The sequence below is a fragment of the Carassius gibelio genome, chromosome A16 (genome assembly GCF_023724105.1).
Source record: "Carassius gibelio isolate Cgi1373 ecotype wild population from Czech Republic chromosome A16, carGib1.2-hapl.c, whole genome shotgun sequence".
NCBI lineage: Eukaryota > Metazoa > Chordata > Actinopteri > Cypriniformes > Cyprinidae > Carassius > Carassius gibelio.
This window is the reverse complement of record NC_068386.1, coordinates 31,483,312-31,510,618: the sequence shown is the minus strand read 5'-3', so window position 1 is coordinate 31,510,618 and position 27,307 is coordinate 31,483,312. Positions and strand designations below refer to the sequence as shown.

The window sequence follows — 27,307 nt, the reverse complement described above, 5'->3', positions numbered from 1 at the left end:
TTATTGGATTATTTATTATCGCCGCTCACTTGCAGCTCATAACAGGTCATGTAGAACCCATTTACTAATGAATAATTATTTGAATCGGTCTGCTTTAGAGTAATATCCTTCATTTGTAAGTAATAATCAAAATAATAATAATCCAAATAGGGAAGTGTTGAGATGTTACAGTTTTTAGAGTCAAAATAGACAGTAGCGGCCCTGCAGCTAAATTCCCAAGCAGGTAAACAACACCAGTTATGTAAATATGTCTGTCTCAGATACAAGCCGAACATAAATAAGAGTAAATAAGTTATTTTAATAACTTGACTAAAGCTGTGGCACAGCAGTTAGTATAAACTTGCTACTGAAGTTGTCAATAAAATACATTAGAAGACATCAATATTGTCAGGTTGTTTGTTTCACCACATCAGTGAAAGTTGAACTGCTGTCATGTTCTCTGGCAGCTTTCTATGCTTCAACACAACTAGTACATCCCCAGTTCTTCATTGCGTGATGTATTAGGGTTTCATTTAAATTGATACACGGATAGCAACTGGTGGTTATTTGCTTCTAACTATAGATTGAGTCAGTGGTGTATGTGAAGCAAGGGATTAAATCAAATTACATAATCTTATTTGACACCTTGGCCCGTCCCAGAGAACTCGAGGAATGATTAGCATCTAATAATGATCCTGAGACTTTATGTTTTGAAATATACACTCTTAAAAAGGATAGTTCACCCTTATCAAGCCAAACCCATATAACTTTATTTCTTCTTTTAAACCAATTAAGGAATGTCCTGGCCACTCTTGTAAATAGAATAAAAGTGGAGGATCACCGAGGCTCTCATCTTACAAAATTACGAAAAAGGCAAACAAAAAAGTATCATAAATATAATGGTGAAATCTTGTTCTCTGAGAAGTTTGTATTTAGTTGCACTTATGATGTCAAGTGTGTTCATAACCCTTTGGTACTAGAGAAAAGAGAGAAAAGGGGCTGTGGCATTTCCTTTTGCCAAAAAGGTATGAAAATTATAACACCCATAATGCACCGGGTTTATTCCAGCTGTCCTTGAGTTGGGAGACAGAAATGCAGAAGTATGATCTATAGTTTTCACAAAAGCCCTGGAGCTGTCAAAAATAAAGCTGATAAATAAACAAGGACAACCGGGTGCAGGTAACATACAGTAGAAGGAGAGTACCCATTGTTCATTACATTGTAACAATGGCCATAAATATATAAAGTACTGTATATTTCTTCAAAACTGTATATATTTCTTCAAAAAATTCTTCTTTGTTTTTGTACTGAAATAAAATACATGACTTCACCTCTTTGTGGATGTACTGTATGAACAAATAGTTTCTTTGAGTTGGATCATTCATAAATTGTATTCATAAGGGCCATTTTTTTGGATGAACTTACCATGAAATTATGCAATAATCAGATATGATGCTACTCTGAACTTGTTATGGTTCTTTTATGCCTGGTGTTTGAAATGCACAGTTTCCTTTGTAAAGTCCACAGCTAAGACCATAGAGCGGAAGAAGCCACCACTGCACAGTGCTCTAGGGATGGAAATAGGTCCCTGGTGAAAATAACCACAATGGCTAATCCACCCATATCTATGTTATGCATAAAAACAACTCAATTTTTATTGCAGGAATGTATCACTAGAATTCAGACAGCGCTACAATTCCTCACACATTGTGGGTATTCTGGGTGCTTTGGGACCTGTACATCTCAGTGCAATATAATAATGTGGTCTTGTTGTTGTTTTTTAGATTTCTTGACTCCAGAAATATGTGGGGTGACCATAATGATGGTGACCAGCAAGGTCATGTGAGTGCACGAATGGAGACGAGCCTACCCATGGGTACCACCAGTATTTCTGTATCCCAGCAACAGGCTCCTAAGAAGTTTGCTCCTGTTGTGGCTCCCAAGCCCAAGTTCAACCCCTATAAACATCCTGATGATGCAACACACGAGGGAGCTGGTAAGATTTACAGCCTTGACTTTTAAATTATTAGCATTTATACATATTTGCATATGACCGTGGTCAGAACACATTTACGGGTTTGCCAAATGTGTTTAACACTTGAGGATTGAGGACTAAAATGTGTCTTTTACCTATAAACTGTATAAAAATATGGACATAGTGTCCGTGAAGTCACCCGTAGTTTTCTGAAGAGTGTTTTTGAAGCTCAAAGTGGGCGGAGTGGGCCATCGCCATCTTGGCAGTGCGTCACCTCGTGTCATTTCCCAGATTATCAAAAATGGGCAAAAAGGTGGGATCTGGTTGCTGAAGCCACGCCCACCTAGTCGACAGCAGTGTCAGCAGTCACTCAAGTGGCCACACTCTTATTTATGTAGAACTTTAAGGCTTAATAAAATTTAAACGGATGAGTTATGAAAAAAATTATCCTCCTCACAGTTGTCATGGATGGTAAAATTAGCTATATAGACCAAAATCATTTTTTGAACCAGGTTGTAAACATGATTTTTTTCTTCTGTAAATTGGGCATTTTAACACGGGGAGCCTATGGGATTGACTCCCTTTTGCAGCCAGCCTCTAGTGGCCAGTCGATGAATTACAGTGTAAGTCACTTCCGTGTTGGCTTCATGAGAGAGGGTGGTCCGCTTGCTTTTACCCGAAATCTCAAGATGCAAAACTAGCTTGAAATAGGGATTTTACTGGACCACGACTGCAGGACAAAATGACTCTTGGTCTGCCTTGCGTCATACTAAAAAGTCTTGTCTGGCTCTTTGAAGCTGTTGACTTGCCAATGACATTTTATTTTGGACCATGAAAGTCCACTTATGGTGGCCATTTATATGCTTGGTCTATCTTAGAACTTAAAAAAAAAACACCTGGAAACACATACACACACACACGCATGCATGCATTTATATCAGACTGTTGGCTTTGTGGTATTTCTATAACATCTATGGTATTATATTTCAGGACAGTGTATTATCCCCCAATATAACTGACATGTGTTTGCCAGTGCTACAAAACAACAAGATATATAGATAGTAGTTATACTTTGACTCCCAAAAGATATGAACTTAATCTAAGTTCATAAATCAAATGATCCAGATAAAAAAAATGAAAAAAGAAAACAGTCCAAATATAGTTGAATATAGCGACTGTTCATTTTTAAATAAATATAGGACAAGCTGTCAAAAGGGCATCCGATTGCATTTTTTCATTTGATCCACAAATGGATAAAGAAAATAATTTGGAATTACAGACATACATTACATATTAATAATAACACTTAACTAGCATTTTTAATATTAACTAAATGTTCACCAATTCAGCATCTATGGCTATATTCATGGCGAGAACCAGTTAATTCATACAAAAGTCTTGTCTTTACACACACACGTCCGGGGACAGTTTAGGATGTTCAGTTTAACCTAACCTGCATGTCTTGGCTATGAGAGGAAGCCGGAGCTACCGGCATAAACCTACACAGACACAGGGAGAACATGCAAACTCCACACAGAAAGGCCTCCTGTCCTGTCGAACCCGGGGACCTTCTTGCTGTAAGACAGCAATGCTAACCACTTGAGCCACTGTTTAGTTGTCAACCCAAACTATTATTGTTTGAGTCTGTTGGCGGTGAATGTGTGTTCATATGTAATCGCCTCACACAGTGGTCTAATCAGAACTCTGTGCTATATGTGAGAAGGTTGACAGTATGCATCTGTGGGGCCATAGGGGTTCATTAAAATATTAATATTATGAAATATTATTAAAATTATTATTATTACAATTTAAAATAACTGAAAACAGTTGTTCTGCTTAATATTGTTATGGAAACCAGCATTTATGTAAAAAAGAAAATAATAATAATAACATTGTAAAAGTCTTTAATGTTTTTTTTTATTTTTTATTAATTTACAGCAAAAATAACTATTGTGAAAATTGCCCAAAGCAGATGTATATTTTGAAAACAAGCAAACATGATTTTACAATGGAAGCAAATGATGGTGTTAAATGTATGTTACGGTTCGTTATGTTTTTGTTTGTGGTGGTGAATTTTCATTTTGCAGTCTGGAGGATCATATGGAAGCTGTTTTACATACAGTATGTGAAGATGCATTAAAAAGACAACATGAGAATTTCAGCTTTATCAAAACCTGAATATAAGAGTTTGGTCAAAATTATGTCAAATCCTTAGAGTATATTGATGTTTTCTATGAGTAGTTTGTTATATAAGGTTTAAAAAGTTGCAGCCAGCCAGACAAATAAACCCAACAGGCCGTGAAGCTCAGTTTTACAAGAATACTCACAGAGTTGAATGAGTTATTGATAACTGATTACAGACACATGGTCCTTGGGCATTACGTAAATATGGGTGAAACCACAAAAATGCCCAAAAGTGTGATTTCTTTGCAGTGTCTACCCAGACAGGCATTATTATGCTCTCTGGACATCAACCAAATCCTAGCTAATGGCATGCCCTGTGGCAATTTTTTACAAAAATCTTTAAGGGTATTATTGGGAATTTGTTTCTGCAATATAAGTACTCTTTTCTTGCATTAATTGGCTGATAGCAGCTCTATCAAATAAGGGTTTCCATGGTTACAGCACAGGCTTTCTGGACCCTATAAGCTATCTGATTAGAAATGTGAATTTAACTTAATCTCTATGGTGAATATTGTATTAATTAAGTTATAATATTTTTAAACATTTCACAGAAAAAAAAAAAAGAAAGATAGAGGACCTTGGGGGCTTATTTTATGCTGTAACCCTGCTGATCTTTGATAGTGTGAGAGCAACAGAGACATGTCATTGTAAACATCAATTTGAACACATTGTAACTGAATAAAAGCCAAATGCATTTTTATTCAGATTGACATTGCAAATGCTCAATTCTGTTCTGTATGATTTCTAAAAACTGATTTGAACCTCCGGAGCTGATTGAAACTATTCACAGCCGCAGAGCAAGTATCTCTCTCTCTTTCACACACACACACACACACACACACAAAAGTCCCTAGCAGACCACCTGTTTTTCAGTAAATGATAGAGAAAGACCCGGATGGCACAGTTAACAAAAGTAACCTCATTTGCATTCTTTGTGGTGTCAGTTTTAAAGATCATAAATGTTCACCATAAGTGCAAAAACCATTCATTCATAGAAGAAGGAATGACTGCAGTTTAGAAGCAAAAACATCTTTACAGTATGTGAAAATACTGTATGTCATTAAAGTGCTGGGGAAAGTTTCAATATTTAGAATTTCGTAATTTCAAATATCATTTCATTATTTCAACCTTCTGTTTAGTAAGGAGGAACATTCCCTGATAGCACGCGTATACACGGAGAGTGTTTGTTCATCTGCAATACGTCTATATGATGTTTCTTATCAGACATCAAATAGACATTTAGTTAAAATGTCTTTAAGATGTTTATGATTTAGAATGGATGTAAAACTGACATCTGAAAAACGTCTGTCATATGTTTGTGCACAGCAGATGCTGTCCAGATGAAGCGATCTTTAACAGGCTTCTTGCAGACGTACGTGTGCTTTCTGAATTTTGGTGTAGTTTAAGAATTACAGAATCTGTTCTTTTAATAGTAATATGAAACAATAATTAATCGGTTACATTGTAGGTAAGATTTCATTCCAGAACACCACATTTTATCCAGTTTTTTTTGTGACAATCTTTTAATCGTGCACTGATCTTTTATTTAATTAATTTATTAATATTTTTTTTTTTTTATTTAATCTCACAGTTGCACAGAGGTCAGAGGAGCAGAGAGGAGGAGTTTGTGCACACACTTGTGTCACGCTAGAAGGGCTCCCATGGGTTTTGCGGTTCACACTTCTGCAAAATTTAAGGTGTCTCTGTCTAAACAAGGTGCTTGAAAAACAGTATCAGACCTATATTATCCAATATTTGCCACAGGAAGTGGATGCGTTGCGTAATAATTCGTTTATGCTTCTGTGTATTACTGCCATCGTGCAGCTGCTCATGACAATGTGAAGTCAAGGCTAAGCGGCATAAAAACAAACCAGATGAAATACAGACATGGCTGCACAAGACTGACAGTGACAAACATGTTTGTTTGTATTCTATTTGGTATTAACTCAGGACGTTTCTTATGGTTTAGTTTAAACAACAGAGCTGGGATGTTCATTTAATGTTAGCCAGCCAATACCTAAGCCAATATTTACTGGATGGTTATTTTGGAGTGGCTTGTTGCATGTAATATTCTGTTCAAGGACCTGTTTAAAATTGGTTCAAAGCTGATGGGGTTATATATTCTGTCAAACTTGAATAAAACTGTTTCTTCAGACCCTTTGACTGTTACGAGTCAAAAAAAATAAAATTGTATGCCCCTATATAGATTTGTTCATTCAGTTTTGCCGTTTAGTATTGACTACATGCTGTTGAAGAGTGGTCAGACGGCACACATTTCTGAAGTCTGCCTGTTATCGATGTTCGCCGCCGTCTGTTGTGTTCAGTTCATCAGGACTTCATGTCTGACTAACCTCTTGACTTATTCTGAGCTTCTGTCTGGAACATTTCTAATTGAAGGTTGAAAGGCAGATACAGAACATAAAAGCTGATTTAGGTCCTGTATCTCGCCGTGCACTTTTGTGTGAGAAAATATGCTGGAAGATAGAGTGAGTTGAGGCCTTGAATCGAAGACAGTTCATTAGGCCTCTATTACAGCGGATAAGCCCAATTCCTTGGCTAGCTAATTGACTTTTTATTAATGGAGATAAGTGAACGTGTCAATTATCTGAGCAAGGGTACTTTATATTAAGTAAAGAGCATCATAGGAGATAAAGCAAACAGTAATAGGGAATCATTGTAAAGGTGTCTCGTCAAAGTGAGGGTTTGTACAGGGCTAATGAGGTTTTTAACGCTGATGTTCACATTAAACTAATCTGATGGGAAATGTGGAAAAACCTAATTGTGTGTGAGTGTGTGGGTGTGTGTACAGCTGCGTAAGGTAGGAAACCCTTTCTGTTTGAGAAGTTATAAAATCTTTTAAAAAGTCACAACAGTAAAGAAATAATGTGCTGGTTTAATAAAGACAGAATATTAAATAGTTTGTTTTGTTGGAAAAATACATTAAGCTGTGAAGTTCATGTGGGAGAAGCAGATTTCAAAGATCTCAAAACAATCCTGTCCACTCTTTATATGTATAAAAGTCACTTTATTCTCTTTTATGTCTCCTTAAAGGGACAGTAAGTAGGAATTACTCCCATCTAGTGGTGAAATTGTATTTTGCATTCAAACTAATTTTGCTCTCCAGCGCCTGGCTTTTTCAAATGCGCGTTGCATCTACGGTAGGCGATATGTACCAAAAAGCTTTGACAGGATGTCTTCTAATAGCACTTCGTCGAGTTTTCCTTCAGGTGAACAGGTGTGTTATTTCAAACAAACTGCAACATGACAACTAACAAACGAATGTTACAGTATGAATTACTGACTGTGGAAAACATTAAATATTGTAATTAGTAGTTATGTCTAATTTATTCGTTATATTTTCTGAATTATATGCATTGTTAGATATAAAAAAAATATTATAATATAGATTGTAACACTGACTTACCTGTCGAGAAGAAAACTGGCCACTTCAGCGTCTCTTTTGAAATCTTTATCAAGCATTAGCTCTTTCCACCTAGAAAAAGCTTCCCCGACATTAACTCTTGTTTTCTGTAATCTACGGTCACGTTTCCTTTTACGTTCTATTTTTGACTGTTTTGGCGACGATGTTTTCTTCTCCTGTGGCACGGCATATGTATGGTCCATAATAAGAATGCAATCCAGACTTTTAAACTTGCCGGTGCAGTTTCAAGCGCCTCTCACTGCTCTGCACCTGCGTTTCTGGCTCTGACCGAAAACGCGCTGTGGAAACGCGTTGGCTTAGTACTTTTTGTCCCTCTCTGCTATTATAGTTTTGCAAGATGGCGGAACTACATGGAAGCCTCCGTCGACCTACCCGTCCCATGTATATAAAGATAATAAATTCTTCATTTACAAGGATTAGTTTAAACATTGGCATAGGTATTTGTACACCATTGAGGGCATATTTATGAATAAAAATATTGATTTTAGATAATAAAATACCTAAAAAGTTACTTATTGTCCCTTTAATATCCATATTTTTATTAGCAGGCATCTATTAGCAAATACCAGTATTTATAGCCAGGAATACGTACATTTTCTACATTACAATGGCATCCTATGACGTGACGATCCTCAAAATGGCCTGTTATGTGTGCAGTATGAGTTTAGAGTCAGCTCAGCGCTCAACTGTTAAACACCTGCATTTCTAATTCACAGTGGATAGGCAGTAAAAACAGGAACTTGTTCACTCGGTTGTTCAAGAAAGCAAAAACCATACGAAAGAATGAAGGGCATTTAAGCACCTGCTTTAAATAGTTTCCAGTCCTTTCTGCTTTTTAGTGAAACGTTTATGTACTGTACTTCATCTGTATTGAAATTGAAAGAACAAATGCAGTGTTACTTGACAGACAGTCTGAAAACAGTGGCCTCTGCATCTTATTTACCCGTTTTGGGGGGAACCATTAGTCGCTCAACCAGACTGATACAGTACACACTTGCACAAGCTCACTTATACACAATATTTACAAACTTCAACACACAAACACACATTTACAGTAATTTCTGTGTAAGGAAGACCACTGCACTGCAAGAAAAATAATATCTGTGCAACTCAGAGAAAAGGTATATCAGCTTTCTTTTTTCAGATGCTGTTTTTAGCAATACTTAGGACCACCTGACGGGGTGAATGCCAATGACAGGGTTCAGTTTGCTTGTCCCCTTCCCACTACCATCACAACAGGCGTATGCCTGTTATTTAATTCTTTTTCCCCCATTTCTATTAGCCAGTCTACAACTTTGCCATAACCTCTTGAACTCTTTGGGGCAAATCTGTTGTTGTATAAAGTGTGGTCCAACTAAATCTATCAACATTTATAACATACGTCTCTTAAAGTGCTAGACACGGATCCGTAACAGAACTTTAGGGTTGTGTTGGGCTGCAGGCATCAGCACATGCCTCAGAGTCTGACATTTACTGTGACCCGCGGTGCCTGCTGTTTTTTACATCGCACCAAGTGGCTGCTCAAGTGTACACAGTTGGTTTGGTGAACCTGTTACAGACGCAATATTTTAAAGAGATAATTTAACCAAAAATGAACATTTTGCCTTCGTTGCGTTAATTTAGTCAAATTAAGTTGCTTATTTATTTATTTAGATTTATTTTGGTTAACTAGAGATTTGGTGACCATTCAATTATATTTATGTGGACAAAAACAAACCAACAACCACAACAAATTCTAAAAATAATGTTTCTCAAAATGTTGTTTTCATTTTTCAGTGAACTATCCCTTTAAGATTTTTATTATAATTTTTTTAATCCATAATTTAGTTTAGAAAGCAGTATTGATTTGTGTTATCTTTTGTACAAGACCCAATCACGATAATCTGGTCTTTGAACAGTCAAGCACACGTCAAAACAAACCTTTGTTTCCAAAATAACTTGTTATTATCTGTTATTCGCCAAACATATGTTTAATACAAATGGAAAACATTGTTTAGCAGAGAGGGTAGTTGTGGATGAGCACATAAGATGATAAAGGAATTTGTGCAGTGCTTTCTGAGCTGTGTTGTGCAAGTATTCTCATATCAGTAAAAAATGTATGCTGTCGAATGGTCCAGGAAAATGCAAAGCAAAATAGTAGTTTCTAATGAAATATAGAGGGTTTGTGTTTGTGCGCTTGCCTTTCCTCTCCCTTTTTTATACTAAAGTTAAAAAGAAGTTCTCTATATAGAAATCCCATGGAGCTTTAGGTTAGATTGCAGTAGGCCTGTAATCCAAAAACTCATTTTGAGAAGTATAATCAAAAACAACATCACTGCTGTCATATCTCTTGCAATTTAATTGTCTCTTTTGATGTAAGAGGATCAAACGACCAAATATTTGGGTGGCCATTTGGAAACTTTACTTACAATAACATTTGCGTCATAAACAATTTAGTTGTCAAAATTAGTCAGGGTATTATCAGAGTGTTCTGAATGTGCATCTCTTTGACATGGTCCCAAATGTTTGAAACACAGAGCAAAAATCTGTTTATTTATTTGACAGCACATCACTATAACCATCAATGCAATGCAATGCATCAATATAAAAATATTAGTTAATATGATAAGCTATTATGGTCGAAAACCAATAAATTGATGATATTAGAATTCTATAATTGTATTAAATTCTAGAATTATACTATTTCGTGAAAATAATCATTTAAAATAATGAATTAAATACACGTGAATCTGGGTGCCACTATAAGTACAATATATATATATATATATATATATATATATATATATATATATATATATATATATATATATATATATATATATATATATATATATATATATATATATAGGTTGGTATGCATAAAACCACAGTACTTCACATATTCTGTGATTATGGTTACTGACAATAAACATGGTCACATTAACATTTACATTAACATACACAATGTTCAATCTAAATTATTCAGGAACTTTAGTTGTGGAAGATTTGTGCTAGTTTGAAAGAATTGATCCCTTAGGCTAATAATATTTTACGATTTTTGGAGAGGGACTTTTGGAATTTTACACACATAACTGTATGACAGTTTTACTTTTTTTAAATGCAATTATATTATCATTTCAAATGCTATATATACATACAATGTATTTGTATTATTTTACATGGTTGAACAATAGTGGAAGACTACTGGCCTCTTTGCTTGTTATCAGAGGATAAGGGGAGATTATAGCTGTTTACATTAGTGTTTACTTTTTATATCAAACTGTGGATCTGATATAAAATTGTGGATTAGAACAAATGCATATGAGGGACTGCAGTTACAGTACAGTGCTAGCAAAAGAGCCCCAAGGCTCCCCAGTCCCATTGTGTTGTGAGGGTCAGATTTGGGTCACCAGGACCTTTGCCTTGAAGAGTGCTTTAATTTTGTCAGTTTTTGCAAACATGAAAATGTCTCATCTCTGCACTGCACTGTTTTTGGTCTCTCTCTCTCTCTGGAACATAAACCCTTACAGTACAATGGAAGCCAGCGGTCACTGGTTTTCGAGATTTTTCAAAATATCTTCAAGATACAAGGGACAGTCCATTCCGTGATAAAGGGTTTCCCTACTGCTGGAGAGATTTAAACATGAGTCATTGTCACAGAATGTGTTCTTGCGTTCAAAAACAACTCGACAGAGTACAACTGAATGAATATATCGATTTCTGAAGCCCCTTTTGTAATGTCCATTCAATAAATGACTCATTTGACACAACTTAAATGTATCATTATTGTCTTCATTTAGGGGCTTTTCTCAGCAAATATTAATATGCACATCATTTAGCCAATTAATAATTAGGATTAATGGAAAAATAAATGGGATTCATTTGATTTATCACAATCTTGTCATGAACAACAGAACAAAACTGACAAACAAAAAAGATCCTCGGGCAAAAGAAGTAACAAAAGGTCACACTAAGTAAACACTTGGTTGATCTCTGCATCAGTCACTTCATATTCATTATACCCTTTATGCACTTCTCTCCACTGAGTGTTAACACAACACAGGTCAAAGGTCATTCTCCTCATGCAGGCCACTGGGAGAAAGATTTATGGTTGGACTTATTATAGCTCAAACAATGCTGTGAGTTCTGTCATCACATTGCCGACAGCCATGGCTTGCACATAGCGATGACCAAATAAGCCGTAATGCTTGGGTGACAGGAAAGGGAAGTGGCAGCCATACACGTCTGTCCATAATTATGCCACATATGATTAGGACAGTCAATTCTGAATGATTTAGTAAGGCCTTTGATGTTGGTTGAATACCCTTACTGTGTATTTATGGCATTATGATGTGTACTGGACTCAAAGACCAATATGATCAACAATATAAGACTAAGTACATGAGCTATCAGCAAGCAGCATATGCTTGTGGTTTCTACGGGAATGTTCAGATTCTCATTTGTGGGTTTCCTGTCAGGTCTCCGCAGAGAGACTTATGTGGGGAGTCTGACATAACAGCCGGTCGTCGGTTAGCTGATGGCCAGCCAAATTTGCAGGGAGAGACATAAACAGAGCAAAAACATTGAGAAAATACAATAATGAAAAATCCATCTGCAAGTTGTGTGTCATCCTCTAGTTCTGAAGAAAAGATTCTCAGCAAGCTACTCAAAGTCTTCTAGTTCTGGAGGAAAGACTTGCAAGTGTTTTTTTTTTTTCAACACTTTCAAGTGTTTCCATTCATTTCATCACCGACAGATAATCCTGCTTTATGATAATCGTTGGCTAGACAGCATAGTAGACAATATGAAAACAGCACTTTAAGCCACTTACCACCTAGAAACTGTGTAAATGTTTTTAACTGAAACATAAGTTGAAATTTGTAGGAGAATTAGATGCACATCCTCTTAGCAGTACTTAAGGGACATGTCACGAACTTTACAGATGCCTTAATACAGTAATCTCTGGGTATGATGGCAGTGGGAACTGAACTCAATAATATGACATATCTTTTTCAGTGACAGGCTGACGATTGCGCCGGTTTTAAAGATGGAAAATGAATATACAGTATGACATGCATCTTAAAGACATGAGGGTTTTTAGTCAGCTTAATTCAGGCCCCTGCTTGAAGTTTCATGTCTCACTTGAGCCACGCAAGGACATAAGGAGCCAAATAAGATCGTCACAAATGAAACTGAAGCTGTTTGATTTGCCCTAATTTTTCATAAACCTCCAACTTGCATGTATTTGAAAAGCAAATACGCAATCCAGCGATGTTTTTCGAAGGCTTACCGGCATAACAGAAATCAATTCTGAAAAATGAAAGCACAGATTAGCCGCAGGAAGTTAAGATGTAGGAATTTGAAAGATGTGTGTCAGTTTGCATTAAACACCAACAGGAAGAGATGTGCATTTTAGTTAGTACACACAATAAAACAAATACACATCATAGTCTATAACAGGTAAGTATTATTATTATTATTATTATTATTATTAATAACCAAATATGAACCAAATATCTCTGTATGAGCTAAAACATAAAAACAGCTGCACTATATACAGGTATTAATGTATAAAACCTTGTGTATTGTGTAAAAAATGAAATAAAATTGTGTGATTGTGTTTTTAAAACTTACATCATAATTATGTAATTTTACTGAAGCCAAAATAAATTTCTAAAATATTATCTGAAAAAATAATGCTTTACATATGCATACTATGCATATTACATTATTATTGCTTTAGATAACTAAAATAGAGATAGATAATGCGGTCCAAGTCTAAGATTGCTCTATTTTTATTTTGCCCATCAGATTCTTTGTAGATACATGCCATGGTTTTGAAATCAACATCAAATGTCTTGACACTAAGAACATGTTATTACAGAACAGGACCACTAGCGCATGTACCCATCTGTAAACTGTGTTTGGGCCTTGCCAATATGAATTCCAAGCAAATCAGAGAATCTGGCACCCGTTTGGGTTGTGTGTCCTCACATGTCCTCACATGAACCAGTAACCCCTCTTCATCTGCCATGTGACCTGCCTGCCTTAAATTACGTAGTAAATTCCCTCCACTTGATACAAACCCCTCATTCTCCTCCAGCCGCATTCCTCTTTTATTTTCAGCGAGTGGACTGCACTGCTCTCTGCTGATCTCTTTAGCATTTTTGGACTGATGTTTCACTTTTCAAATCCCGTGTTTCCACTTTCACCGAAACCTCCATTTTGTCAGTTGCACTTTGTACTGAAGCCCCATGGTTCTAGACTGGAACGTGTTCTGCGGATTTACAAGATCCATCCCTGCGTGAGAATTAAAAATAAATGGCACTATGAGTTTCCATTTGGCTCTTTAAATCAAAATGATTCTCATTACAACCCTGATAGTTTTCATTTAAGTTCAGTTTTTTTTCACAGTGTTCTATTTTCACTGGTAGTAGAGAAATTATTCAGAATGGTGCTTCAAGAGGTCCTTATTATTGAAGATCACACTGCTGGGATTGTAGATTTTAGGGCAGCACCTCTCCATTGTACTTGTTCCATTTTTCCTGCACAATAGTTTAATCCTCCTTTTATGTCTCTAAATTTAAAAACTCTCTTTTCCATCCCTCTCCAATTCCTGTCAGATCTCCACAAACCAGCACTGTCGGCTCCTCTATACTTCGAGAGGGACATGTCCAAAAACCTTAAACTCAGAGTGGCGTTTCCAGCCAAATGAAGCCATAAATCAGTCTGTTGTATATTACAGTTAATTAAGAGCAGGACTGAACCTCAGAGCTGCAGCGGATGCTAGAGAGAATACGGAGGAGTAATTACAGATAAAATACTGCATTTAGGATGCCTCCCTGCTGTAGCACATTTTGAGAGCTTCTCCACAAAGATAAACCATTGGACATGTCACTATGGTAATTATAACACTTTATTCTTCTAGGCCTGTGAGGGATTATAGATTTATGTTGCCCATTGTACTTCATTTGTATTTGAATTTCTTCATTTATTTTATTTATATATATATATATATATATATATATATATATATAGTATTTTAGTTTCTTTTAAATACAATTAAATTCTGCCCTGAAGGATTATATAATTAAATCAAATAAAACCATAATAATGTCAGTAATAAAACAGGTAAATATGAGTAAAAAAAAAAAATCAACTGTTTATAATTTGTTGATCATCAGCAAGCAATTGTTTTTGTTCATTTTGTTTGTGGTTTGATTTGTGTGTCTATTTTAGGGCAGGCTAGAGATGTTTTTTTTTACAGATGAGTTTCATGCCAGTTATGACTAAACTGGAGATCCTTGCTGCCAAATGCGCCCAGCCATTCATTTTGTTTACTGTGGTGTGTTTAAATGCCGGTGCAAAGTTGCTTCTGCTTGAACTTCTGCTGTAAATCAAATTCATTGGGGAATTTGGAGCGCAGACAAAAATGTCATGCATCTAAATATGTACCAAATAAACATGCAACGTGCTGCACAGATTACAAAAGTGACATTCCACGGAAAGCTCTTCTTGTTTTATGATTGCCAGTGTGGAGATTTTCATCTCATAATACGAGAATAGATGTTCTCTTGAAATGGTATCTTTGTCAGTTGATATTGTGTCAGTATTAATGCCTGATGGACAAAGGTTACACAGAGTTCAAACAGAGATTTGTATATTGCAAGATTAATTTCCTCTTGTCCACTTTCAGCCTCAAATAACTTCTGTGCATTTAATGAATACAATGAAACATGTTATATATATAGAATGACAAGATTATAGTCATCATTCTACTTTATTGATTATAGTTATTATATTACAACATTAGTTCTGGTTCTTCCTACGTAGTTCTTCCTTATGGCCGTCACCTTTATCTTGCTTAATGGGTGTTGTAAGGTAGTTTTCTTAGTAAAACTTATTTTTGAACTATACTTATTCTGAAAATAGCAATTCATTTGAATTGAATTGAATATGTTTCTCTTAAACTTTATGCATCATAATATATACAATGTTGACATGAAGTAAATATATTTTCAGGTAACTTAAATAATTTGTTTTGGATTTAGTACAATGAGAGTAAAATACAGTACAGTTTTGGAAAAACATGTCCATATAAAATGTATCTTCATATATTTTATATGAATATTATGTGTTTATATAGTATTTGCTGTAAATATACATTTTTCTTAAATGGGTACATGGAATATTACATGGAGATGTATAACTGACTTTATATTTTAAGACAGGAGCCCCTCGCAGGTGGATATCAAATTTGAGGATTCTTGCAATTGATACATTTGAAAACTTCTGCTGTAATTTTCTCCAGCAGTTTCAGACATAAAACATCTAAAAACAACAAAGAAAGCAAACAATGACAACTACAAAAAACTATTTAAGTTGTAATATTACAATTACAATATTAAGTACACAGTGACAGTAGAAAAAGCATCGGCATGTACAGTATTTTAGTACATACTGTAACAGTCAGGGTCGTGTTGGATCCAATTGCAGCTTTTATTCAAACAAAGAGCATAGTCAGACAGGCAAAGGTCGTACACCAGCAAACAGTATCCAGAGGGCAAGGCAAGAGAATAATCCAATACAGGCAATTGATAAAGGCAAGCAGCAAAAGATCAGAGGCGAGATAAACAGGCTAGGGTCAGAATAACAAGACTAGGAAACAGAATACAAGGCTAACCAATACTGAGCACCTGAGCACAATACTGAGTGAGTGCAACCTTTTGGAAACAGGTGAGTGTGTAATCAGAGGGGATCTTGGGAAATTGAGTCCAGGGTGAATGTCTGAGTGGTGTGTGTGGTAACCTCTGGTGGTGAGCAGGGAATGGATCATGACACATACAAGTTCACGTGTGCAAATCCATTGGTGACAGTGGGAATAATGCTCTGTAACTATTTTGTTGCCTTGTGCAAAATTGTGTGTTATGTACAGTAGGTTCAATATGTAGATTTTTCAGTCCTTGATTGATCTTAAAGCTACTCTGGAAGCGGTTAAAACTGCTTGCATGAGATACTGTAAAATTGAGTCAATAGCAAGGCACACTTTAAGTGTAAAATTGAGTCAATAGCAAGGCACACTTTAAGTTTACAGAATAATCTCGACACTTTTTCAATCACCACCCTTTTCAGTGCAGAGAATAAAATTGTGGTGCAGGCAGTGTTAAGAAACAAGCATTTACTGTGTATGCAAACACATAATACATCTGCATAAGCACATTATTGGATTGGAATAAAACCCTTTTTTACGGATCACATCTGAAATGCACACATAATCGTCCCGTTACAGGAAGTGTATTTCATCTCTGCTCTTATGCTCCGCTGGCTTCATCTAGAGCTCGTTTTTCTTTTTCCTCTTTTTTTTTGTTTTTTGTTTTTTTTTTCTCAGCCCTTAACAACATTCATATTCCTGATTATCAATTATACCTCTCATGGTCCTCTCAAATAACTTTAATTACTGATTAGAATTTGGCTCTCACAAAGCCGGTACTTGAGTGTAATTGCTCAATAAAGAGTTGAGTGGAAATGTGTGGTAATAAGTAGGTGTTCTTGCTGCTTGTCTCATTAGCGAGTAAGAACTGCCTTCGCTTCCCGGGCCGCATAAATGGAGCTTCTCTCATTCATGGCACGGGGCCCCCTGGTCTCCCTATAGCAGAACCAGCAACCAGACAACATGACCCGAACTTGCTGACCTCACACCACAGACACCTACTGATCAAATATATAATATCCGTACTTGATTTACTTTACTTAGCATTAGCTGTGAGTGAATGAAGCCTCGTAGTTCTCAGGCACAAGTTGGCCATCATGTGATGTTACATGCTCTGTTGACCTGATGGGAGGCCATGCAAGTGTTACCGTTTGTTCTCATGTGCATCTGTGAGAGGAAAATAACAGGTTATAACTCTGCTTATCTGCCTTGCTGTGGCTGCCCATATAGACAACTGCTTTCTATAATATAGTAAAAACAATAATATTGTGAAACATTATTACAATTCAAATAACTTTTACATTTTATTATATTTTAAAATTATAATTCCTGTGATGGCAAAGTTGCATTTTCAGTAGAAATTTTCATACGATACTTCACAAATCATTCTGATATGCCCATTTGCTCAAGTAATATTTCTATTTTTAACAATGTTGAAAACAGTTGTGATGCTTAATATATTTTTAAATCATTATAGTTATTTTTAGTGTTTTCTTTGCCACCATTTTTCCACTGAGCACGTCACAATGCATTGTGGGATTGACTTCTGTGTGAAAGATATTGTGTTGCTGCCTTAGAAGGTGGCTAAAACAATGAATTAGTTTAGCTTTTATATCAGTCTTTGCATTGGGAGTGCAGATAAGAGAGGACACTTGTGTGGGCAGCGCACTAGTTTTTGGAACGGAGTTATTATAATATCATCAGGTCATCTCGATGATATTTGCTTTTTGAGTGAAAATGCATTAACTGTTAAACGTTCAGAGGTTACAGTGCTGTCTATCTAACTAGTCATTATTTATTTAGTAAATCACAGTGTATTTATTGGTCCTTCATGCTTATAATTTTCTTAAAAATGTATGCTTTCATTGTACTCAAATGGAAAATAGCTGTTTTTTTATTTGGTTGGTGATATCTGACACTTGATGTTTGTTCTCAGCCATGTTTAGTTAAAGACTATCTTCCTCTTTCACTTTTCTCTGTATTTCGAGGCACTGCATGAGTGGTACTGTCCCACACCTCCCTCTCTTGGTCTCTCTTTGCCCTGTTCTTCCAGGCCTCCTCAATAAATCATGCCGTCTTTGAAACATTTACATCTCTCGTGTTGCCCTGAATTGAGAAATCCAAACATCATTGGATGTCGGAGAGACATAAGATATTAAGGAACTTAAGATATTAATTTTGTATCAACTTGCAACTGACAAGTGACTTTAGGATGTAAGCTAAGGCAGAGAAAAGTAGGAATAGAGATTTTATTTATTTTTTATTTTGGAATGCCTAAGATGCCATGGTCAGAGTGCTTACGAGATTTTACAGAGGTCATGAGGTTATTACATAAACTGTTCACGTAAAGTGCTCTTGTGCCTTTGGGGAATTTTTTTATGCCATGTTCACAGAAATATTACACTGTTCAAAAAAATTGAGTATGTGATATTTTTCTGTCTGCATTCACATTTCAGGATTGTAGACATTTCGAGACCAAATAATTAATTTGGTCAGTAGACTCAGGGTAACAACATTTATCACATCAATTAGATCAAAAAGACCGATAAAAACTTAAAATAAGATTGGAAAAAAATAGATCAAAGTATCTTCAAAGGCTCATCATGATACAGCAGTGAATTCCCACTGCCTCCCCTAAAAGGTTATAATTTGAAAAGCTCATGTCTGGATTGGTACTTAGACGGTCAAATTATTCAGTCCTAAATTGGACGCAGAGCGCAGCCAAATCAGAATATAATTTAGAGAGCAAATCTTGATCCTGCCTGAAACATGCAGTGGATCCCAATCCCTGGATTAGTTGTGGACTTTACAACTCAGCGATTGGCTTGTTGCCATACTCTTAAATATCCCATCTCACTTGTTTTGAGCACAGTACTTAGATTTTCAATCTTTACAAACACCTACTTACTACAACTTATGCTTAGTTAACCAAATGGCTGCTGTTAAATGCGTTAATCTATCAGGGACAATATGGTAAGAGTGTGTAAGCCTCCCTCTTTTCAATTTCTACGCACACTAAGACTTTTAAGTATTTATTATACGGTATTTTGTAAGGACTATATATATATATATGTGTGTGTGTGTGTGTGTGTGTGTGCATGTGTGTGTGTGTGTGTGTGTGTGTATGTATGTACTGTATGTATGTATATTATAAAAAAAGGTCTTTAATCATTGTGTTATGTCAAAGTATTATTTTCCGTAAAGCGTTCTATCTGTCATTCTTTGTGACATCCAGGTGTGTCAGATTTATGTCAGCTTGATCTATCAGATTTGACAAAGTTTTCCACCCACTCTGACCTGTTGTGATTTGATTCATCCCTGAGGAAGAGTTTTTCACATTGACTCATGGGGTGTCTTGCCTTGAAATGTGTTTTTTGTTGTGTCTGGTTTTATTTTTATTTATTTTTTATTTTTTGCAGGAGACTATCCCCCACCTCCTCCACCTGTCATTAACCCACACCCGTCTCCATCCAGCTTCCCACCTCCCCCACCAATGGATGAGACCTCCCTCGGCTTTCAGGTGAGATTTGCTAAACCGCTCATCACAATATACTGTATGGTATGACCCTCCAGTGATGCCCAAAAGTCAATTTTGTGAAAATGTTCATTACATTGACATATTATATTACAAATGACATATTAAATAAAACAATGTCTTGGTGATAGCATTTAGTATTTAATATGTACTTAGTAATGAGTATTTAGAATGCCCCCTACCGCTCTGTTTTGTTTACATCATGCACTCAAGCTGGCATGAACTGCACAAGCTTTTGAAAAACAAACATGATTTGTTAGTGTTCCAAATGATGTGCTTCAGTGGAAGCAAATAAATATGAGCTTTTGTACAACATTCACATGATGAATTGATTAGTGACCTGAAATGAAAAAGTGCAGAATCATAAATGTATCTCCCTTTTTTATATATATATATATATATATATATATATATATATATATATATATATATATATATATATATATATATATATATATATATATTCCAGAACTTTACCGTTTTAAATCAGATTTCTATAAATGATTTTCAGTGTGATCTCAGATCCCAGAATACAAATTTAGGACAATTGAAAGTTTCATATCCCTTTTCATGTGTTACCGGCAAACCGTCAAAACGCCGGCCAGATCTGTGTCTTTTTTTGTGGCTGTTTACTCTGCTTGTGTCCTAGTTTTTAACATCTCTCTTTAGTTCATTTGCCACTCATTTAGAAATGAGTGAGGGCACAGGGAAGGCTGACACCTATAGGTTCACCTGAGTCATTTTCTCCCAAAGGAATACTGTCCTCCTTAATAAACAAACAGTGATTGCCCATCCATTAAACTACAGTCTCAAAAGCTGTTTCTGAGTAATATTCATTGTAATTACACATTTTCAACACATTCAATACATACTGTCTATATTTCTATACCCAACGAATTCCCAGGAAATGCATGGACAGATAATAATGTATATATATATATATATATATATATATATATATATATATATATATATATATATATATATATATATATATATATATATATATATATATATATATAGATTAATAAGGCTGCTTTAACTGCTACTCAGAATGTGATTATACAGGTATGTTCTCTGCTCTGTTAAAACCCTCCACTGGATCTCTTTCCCACGAACGAAGGGAGGAAGCCTGTCCGGAGGGAATCAGCACATTTGTTGATCTAGCTCTATGGAGTCAGCGGAGTCAGACGGTGGATAATTAGACTAGTACAGAAAAGACATCACATCAGACTGTAGCAGTGAGATCTTGATTCCTCTGCAATGAATGGCATTTTGGAGTCAGTTTAACCAGCTTTACATCTCAGACAAGAGGAGATCAGTGACAGAAGATGGTTTGTGACACAGAAAAGGTCGATGGAGACATTCGTTTTTGATTCTGATAATAGTATGTGCGTGTTCACGTGTTGTGGGTACTTTACCGAAAACGAGCGGTAATATGCTCGACCAGCAGCTTTCCCTAATTCCAGTTTTCTACATCTTTCATGAATGAAAAAGGGGATGTTGAATTATTTCTGCTCCTAAGCAGAACTAACAAGAGGAAGAGGCCGGAGTAGTGTGGTGAACATGAATAATCAAATGATACTTGGCCTAAATTGTTTTATTTCCCGTAACAGAACACGTAGCAACACATGCAGTCTTTATTTAACTTCGTTTATCTGTCTCTGTGGTTTTTCATTAAACTCAGCACTTAAATCAGCTTCCTCTCTTTAAACGGTGCTTACCAGAATGCAAAAGGATGGCTTACATAACCGATGGAAGTGCTTGATTTGATTGCTATAGTATGCCTTTTCTTTTCATCACACCATGTTCTGCTATTGAACCGACTGACCAGTTCTCCTAATGTAATTTATATAATTCACCTAAATGGCTCACAAAATAGGGGCTAAAGGGAAAAATGCTTACATGTGTAAGTGTGCATTTTCCAAAGGCTTTGTGTTATTACAGTATTTTATTTCTGTAAACTGTTTTTGATCTTTTTGTGGTGCGTGCATGACTCAATCTTGGTTGGTTGCTATAGGAACATGCCTAAAAAAAATAAAACGTCTTGAACCTTTTATAATTTGCAGCACACAGTGTAATTAAAAATTAAACTATACAGGGAATTGCACTGTGAAAATAGCCTCAGAAGGTGCTTTTGATCACATAATCATATGGAACTAACTTTGCATTTATTTCCCTTATTTACATAAACTGTTCTAAAACAGTTCTAAACCAATTCACTAGACATTTACGCAACTGTTGCATGTAGTTTGTCAATGCAATCTTTTTTAAACAGGCTCTGCATGTGCTGAAATTGTACTGCAGTATGTGTATTTACACATATTTTCTTAGGCACAAATAAACCTTCTTTTTATGTAAACTAAGCTTATTATATCTTGTGCATCTTCAGAAACCAGCATATCTGCCTGCCTATTTCTTTCAGTCATGGCAGAAGTTTTCCTCATATTTACATTTGACAGATGCTTTGTCCAAATTGTCATAGAGTGCATGTAATCAGTTCATGCAATCTCTGGGAACTGAACCTTGTTATTGTCAGCGTTATGTTTTGGGATATGGACAGGCTATCATCTGATCAAAATGATGGAGAAGAGCATTATAACTTTGTATGTGAGAATGGAATTGAAGATTGGGAATAGCACTATGCAAATAGCATTCAGCATTGTAACCATGTTTGTGCCCATTAAATGTTTTGCATAATTCATTTAGTGAATCTGTCACTGAACAACACAAACAGCAGGTGTAAATAAACTGCACAATCAGCAGGCACAATTCAGTCTTAATTAATCCCCCCACCGCTTTAAGTTCAAGTTCACCTTAGTTCAGGACCTTAGCATTAATGATGCAAACCTCTGTTCGCCCTTTGCTCAGGAAGCAGGAAGCTTTTTAGGGCCTGTCCTGCTACAAATGGAGGCATGTTAGGGTTGTAATAGGTTGTGACAGGTAATCCAAACAGATAACATTATATCAAGAGTCAGTCCCTGATCCTGGTCTATGAGCTCTCCTCTCCTTTCCTGAAAGATGAGGGCAGACTAAAGTAAACCAAAAAATATAGAGCCAATCAGTGTAGAACAATATTAGTTAGGATTTAGCTCCACAAACATTTAGAATGCTTTCTGAAAGATCATGTGCCACTGAAGACTGTATTAATACTGCTGAAAATCAAAGGAATAAATTACATTTTTTTAATATATTACAATTATAGAAAACAGTTATTTTAATTTATTTTACTATTGTACTATAAAAGTGACTTCTTTCAGAAACATAAAAAATATCTTACCAACCCCAAATTTTGAACGGTCGTATATTATTCTGTTGCTTTTTCTCTTTGTTCAGCCAGAGAAGTACTGGGGGTGTCCCCTTGATTGCACTATATGCACAAATCATTATTATTATTATTATTATTATTATTATTATTTAAAAAAGAAAGAATGTTCCTTATTTCAAAACCACAATATATGTCATGACCTCACTGTTGAATACTTACAAACAAAAACTATTCACAAGCTATGTCAATGCACATGAAAGAATTTGATTTATCTGGTGTCATGTAAAGATGAGGGAAAAGAAAGAAGAAGCCACAGAGGATAAGAAGAGATATCAGTGTCCTTCAGCCATGTGGGGAGAAGGTTGTGCTCCCTTTGATGAGGAGCGAGAATGCTGTCAAATTCTGCCCCTCACACCCTTTTTTTTGTCACATAGCTGACATTCCTCAAATGTCTTCAAAAATTTTGTTCTTTGCTTCATCTCCGACATAAATGACAGGAGTTGGAGATTGCAGATGTATTGCTCATCCAAGACAGAGGGCCCTGTCATATACCCTGCGCAATGCGGCGCAAGGCGTGGCGCAAGGCGTGGCGCAAGGCGTGGCGCAAGTGTGTTTGCTAGTTTCAGTCCAACGCAGTTCTCATTTTCCCGTTTAAATAGCAAATGTTCTATTTCTTGTCACATGACCCGCGGTGCGCTTGCTGCATTCTGAAAAGTTGAGATGTTTTTAACTCGATGCGGTGCGGACGCGCCTGGAAAAAACGAGCCACGTCGCTTCCATTATGAGCGCGCATACCGTGCGCCTACATTTGAAATAACGAACTTGAGCACGCAAAAGACGCGATATGTGAACGGCCCCTTATGCTACCTATTTGCTCGTGCACAAGCAGCTCTGTTTCCTCTCTGGAGACGCATTCTGTCTTTCCATTCCGCCATGTATATAGGAAATCCGTCATCAACTGGCTCTTAAAGGAATTGGGACTCTGATTGGTTTATTGCACTTTATGCCCAAAAATCACCCATTACTCATTAAGAGAACAGGGTCAACACATTTAGACCATGCACCAGGGTGCGCCAATCGTTTCCCATCGTTAAACTAGCAAAAATGGATTCCGACATGCCCTGAGTGCACCTGCACCATGCGCTTTACACCATGCACTTAGATCATTAAAATAGGGCCCTTAGACTTTAGAGTCAATTATATATATATATATATATATATATATATATATATATATATATATATATATATACAGATTTTGCTTGAGAATAGTTAGGAGGACCTTAGTTTGCCTTACAGTATTTTGTATTAGAAACTATTGTCATTAATTTGCCCATTTACTTTAGTATCAATGTGGGCCACTGCTTGTTTGAGGCCACGGTTAATTTTAATTCATAATATATTCATGACACACACACACACACACACACACATAGTATATATTATTTATGTATTTATTCATTCAGTGAATATATTGAAATCACAGAGGTAAGCATCTTTATCCAACTTTACATTGGGACCTCTAAATGAAATGTTGAAAGTCCAGTATTGCTAGACTTATAATACTTGTAAGCTCACCACATTGCTATGCTTTTCATAATTTATAATGGCACAAAAGACTGTATTCTCATTCAGAAGATGTTGCATGCTTACCAGGAGACTTGGAAACACTTTGCACAACACATGAAACAAGTGAGTCCCAATATTTAGATTAAGTGAGGTCGGGATATGGATGTATTGATATGTCGTGCTACTTGAGTGTAAACATCTTTAAAAGAAACCTGAAAGTGTGAATAGAACTGTGAGAGTGAAGCTGTTATTGTCGGTTTGGGAGACAGTGAAACTTTTAAGTAGAGTGAAAACAGAGTGAGAGGGAGAGAGAGCTGAAGGGTGATTCAATTAATATGAGATGAGCTGTCTCACCAACAAAGCATTATTTGTTCTTTGTTTATTCTTTCACATCACTGAGATTTTCTCCTAAAGACGTTCTCCCAGACAATCGTCTCTTGTTGTTACAGTAATTCACTTTCAGCCAATTGTCTGAGGCCACGATTAATTTTAATGAACATGTAAAAGGCCCAAAACACAAAGACAAAAAAAATCACCAATTGCTCTAATGCTTAAGGTTTTGTGTAATAGTAGCCCACAGTGGATTATGTACCGTATTTGAGTGTTAAATTGCCTTCTTTGTGTATAATATTTAGTCGTTTTTATTTTATTTTAGCATGCTTTGTTCAAGTGTGATTAAGTGGGTTAGCCAATGTAGAGCAACCTTCTTTCTATAAGACCTAATTTCATTACAGGTTACTGTGTCTGTGTGTTTCAGATAAAAGGACCTGCGAAAACTCTAGAAGAGAGACGTTCTAGTCTGGATGCTGAGATCGACTCTCTGACCAGCATCCTGGCTGACCTAGAGAACAGCTCACCATACAAACCACGCACACCGCAGGTACAGTCATTACACACACACACACACACTCCCAAACCACCTCCAACCACATTACATTAAAGACATTCTGAAAGCTTCACCAATTTTTAAATGGTTGCATTTAATATAATATAGCATAACATTTATACAAATGCTCCGTAAATGTTACGGTAATATTGAGTAGCTTACATTTTTAACACAATATATATATATACACTGGTGGTGGATGAGGAGATACCCCCTGACTATGTAAGCGCTTTGAGTGTCTAGAAAAGCACTATATAAATGTAAGGAATTAATTATTATTACAATATTGCCAGTTACCATGTCTATTTCTGCTCCTCCAGTGAATATATTACCGATCTAAACAAAAAAAGAATCAACCGTTGTGTGTCTCTCATGTAACCTGTGACCATTCATTTTTGAGGACCAAAACTTTTAATAAGATTAAATAAGTACAGATTATCCTAACAATTGAATGTGGTTCACAGCAAGTTTCTCCATTTTAGTGCAATTTAGTATGTATAACTCTGCTAAGTCAGTGGCTGAATTGGAATAGGTGTATACAGCAGAAATAATTTTATATATATATATATATATATCAAAAATCAAAAATCACGGTTCGGTACGTACCTCGGTTTAAAAGTCACGGTTCGGTTCAATTTCGGTACACTAAGGGAAAGAAATGCAAACATTAAACTGCAGGTTGTTTAGTACTATACACTTAAAAAAATACTTTTTAATAAAATATATATAAAATAAAAAAAAGAATAAGAAATAAAATACTGCTGCAAAGTTCTCCACTAAACAAAATACTCTCAGTCTCAAACCAATATCATATAATAAAATATGATGAAAAATATAAATAAATAACTATGATTACATTGCAGCATTACCAATCCCAGTTTGTAGGCCTGCTTCACCAGAACCGTGCCGTGCCTGCTGCTGTAGGTGACAGGGAGACCGCCGACAGACCAGGATCTTGTCTTCATGACAACACTATCTATACTTCATGTTGAGCATAAATATAAAGCCTACTGATAAAGGACACCGTCAACAGTATTGACGGCAAAATAGACTATGTTTGACAAGTGCAATATTTGAAAATCGATAATTATTTATTTATTTTTTAAATTACATTTATATCTGAATTTATGTCAACCTATAGACTTTCAAACATCAAAGTGTCATGAATTAATATGTATTTGTGTACAAAATGACATATAAACATATTTTCCTATTCTATTTTGCCTGGAAATGCCTCCAACACGCTTGCGTGTCACGTGAAAAATAGGCGTCATTAATATGTACCTACAGTATGTTCTGTGCGCAAAATATTGCATTCCGTCATTCGGTACACACGTGCACCGTACCAAAAGCCCTGTACCGAAACGGTCCGGTACGAATACACGTACCGTTACACCCCTAATATATATATATTATACATGTAAAAAAAACTGAAGCAGATTAACTAATTTAAGTTGCACAACGAGACAGATGAAAATCAAACCGAAATGTGTAAGTGTACCAGTCATTTCTCATTTTTGGAAAGTGTTATAGTCTAAAATTATAATGACCCATATCATTAATAGATATCAAATGAAGTTAAGAGCAGACACTCAAGTTGAGCCCTAGGGCACTTTACTAAATAGTTCAACACACAATGAATGTAGGCCAGTGCATTCGGAATCAATGCTGTCGCATTTGGAGCTAGCACAAGTCCCTCCTGTTGGCAAACAGCACCACAGATAGATCTCGCCTTATTACATGGCTAAAGCTTAATAATGGAGAGTCCTTTCTCTGAACT

At 35.9% G+C, this 27,307-nt stretch overlaps 1 protein-coding gene across 1 annotated transcript in view; it reads left to right on the top strand.

The window, feature by feature from the left end:
• LOC128030958 (lipoma-preferred partner homolog) overlaps positions 1-25,596 on the top strand; it is a 147,504-nt gene extending 121,908 nt beyond the window's left edge. Inside the window, exons 2-4 of the mRNA XM_052619061.1 lie at positions 1,764-1,975; positions 19,689-19,789; positions 25,399-25,596. Of these exons, the coding sequence (XP_052475021.1) occupies positions 1,783-1,975; positions 19,689-19,789; positions 25,399-25,581 (477 nt within the window). The 5' untranslated portion in view covers positions 1,764-1,782 and the 3' untranslated portion in view covers positions 25,582-25,596. The remainder of the gene's footprint in view (positions 1-1,763; positions 1,976-19,688; positions 19,790-25,398) is intronic.
• The last annotated feature ends 1,711 nt before the right edge of the window (positions 25,597-27,307 follow it).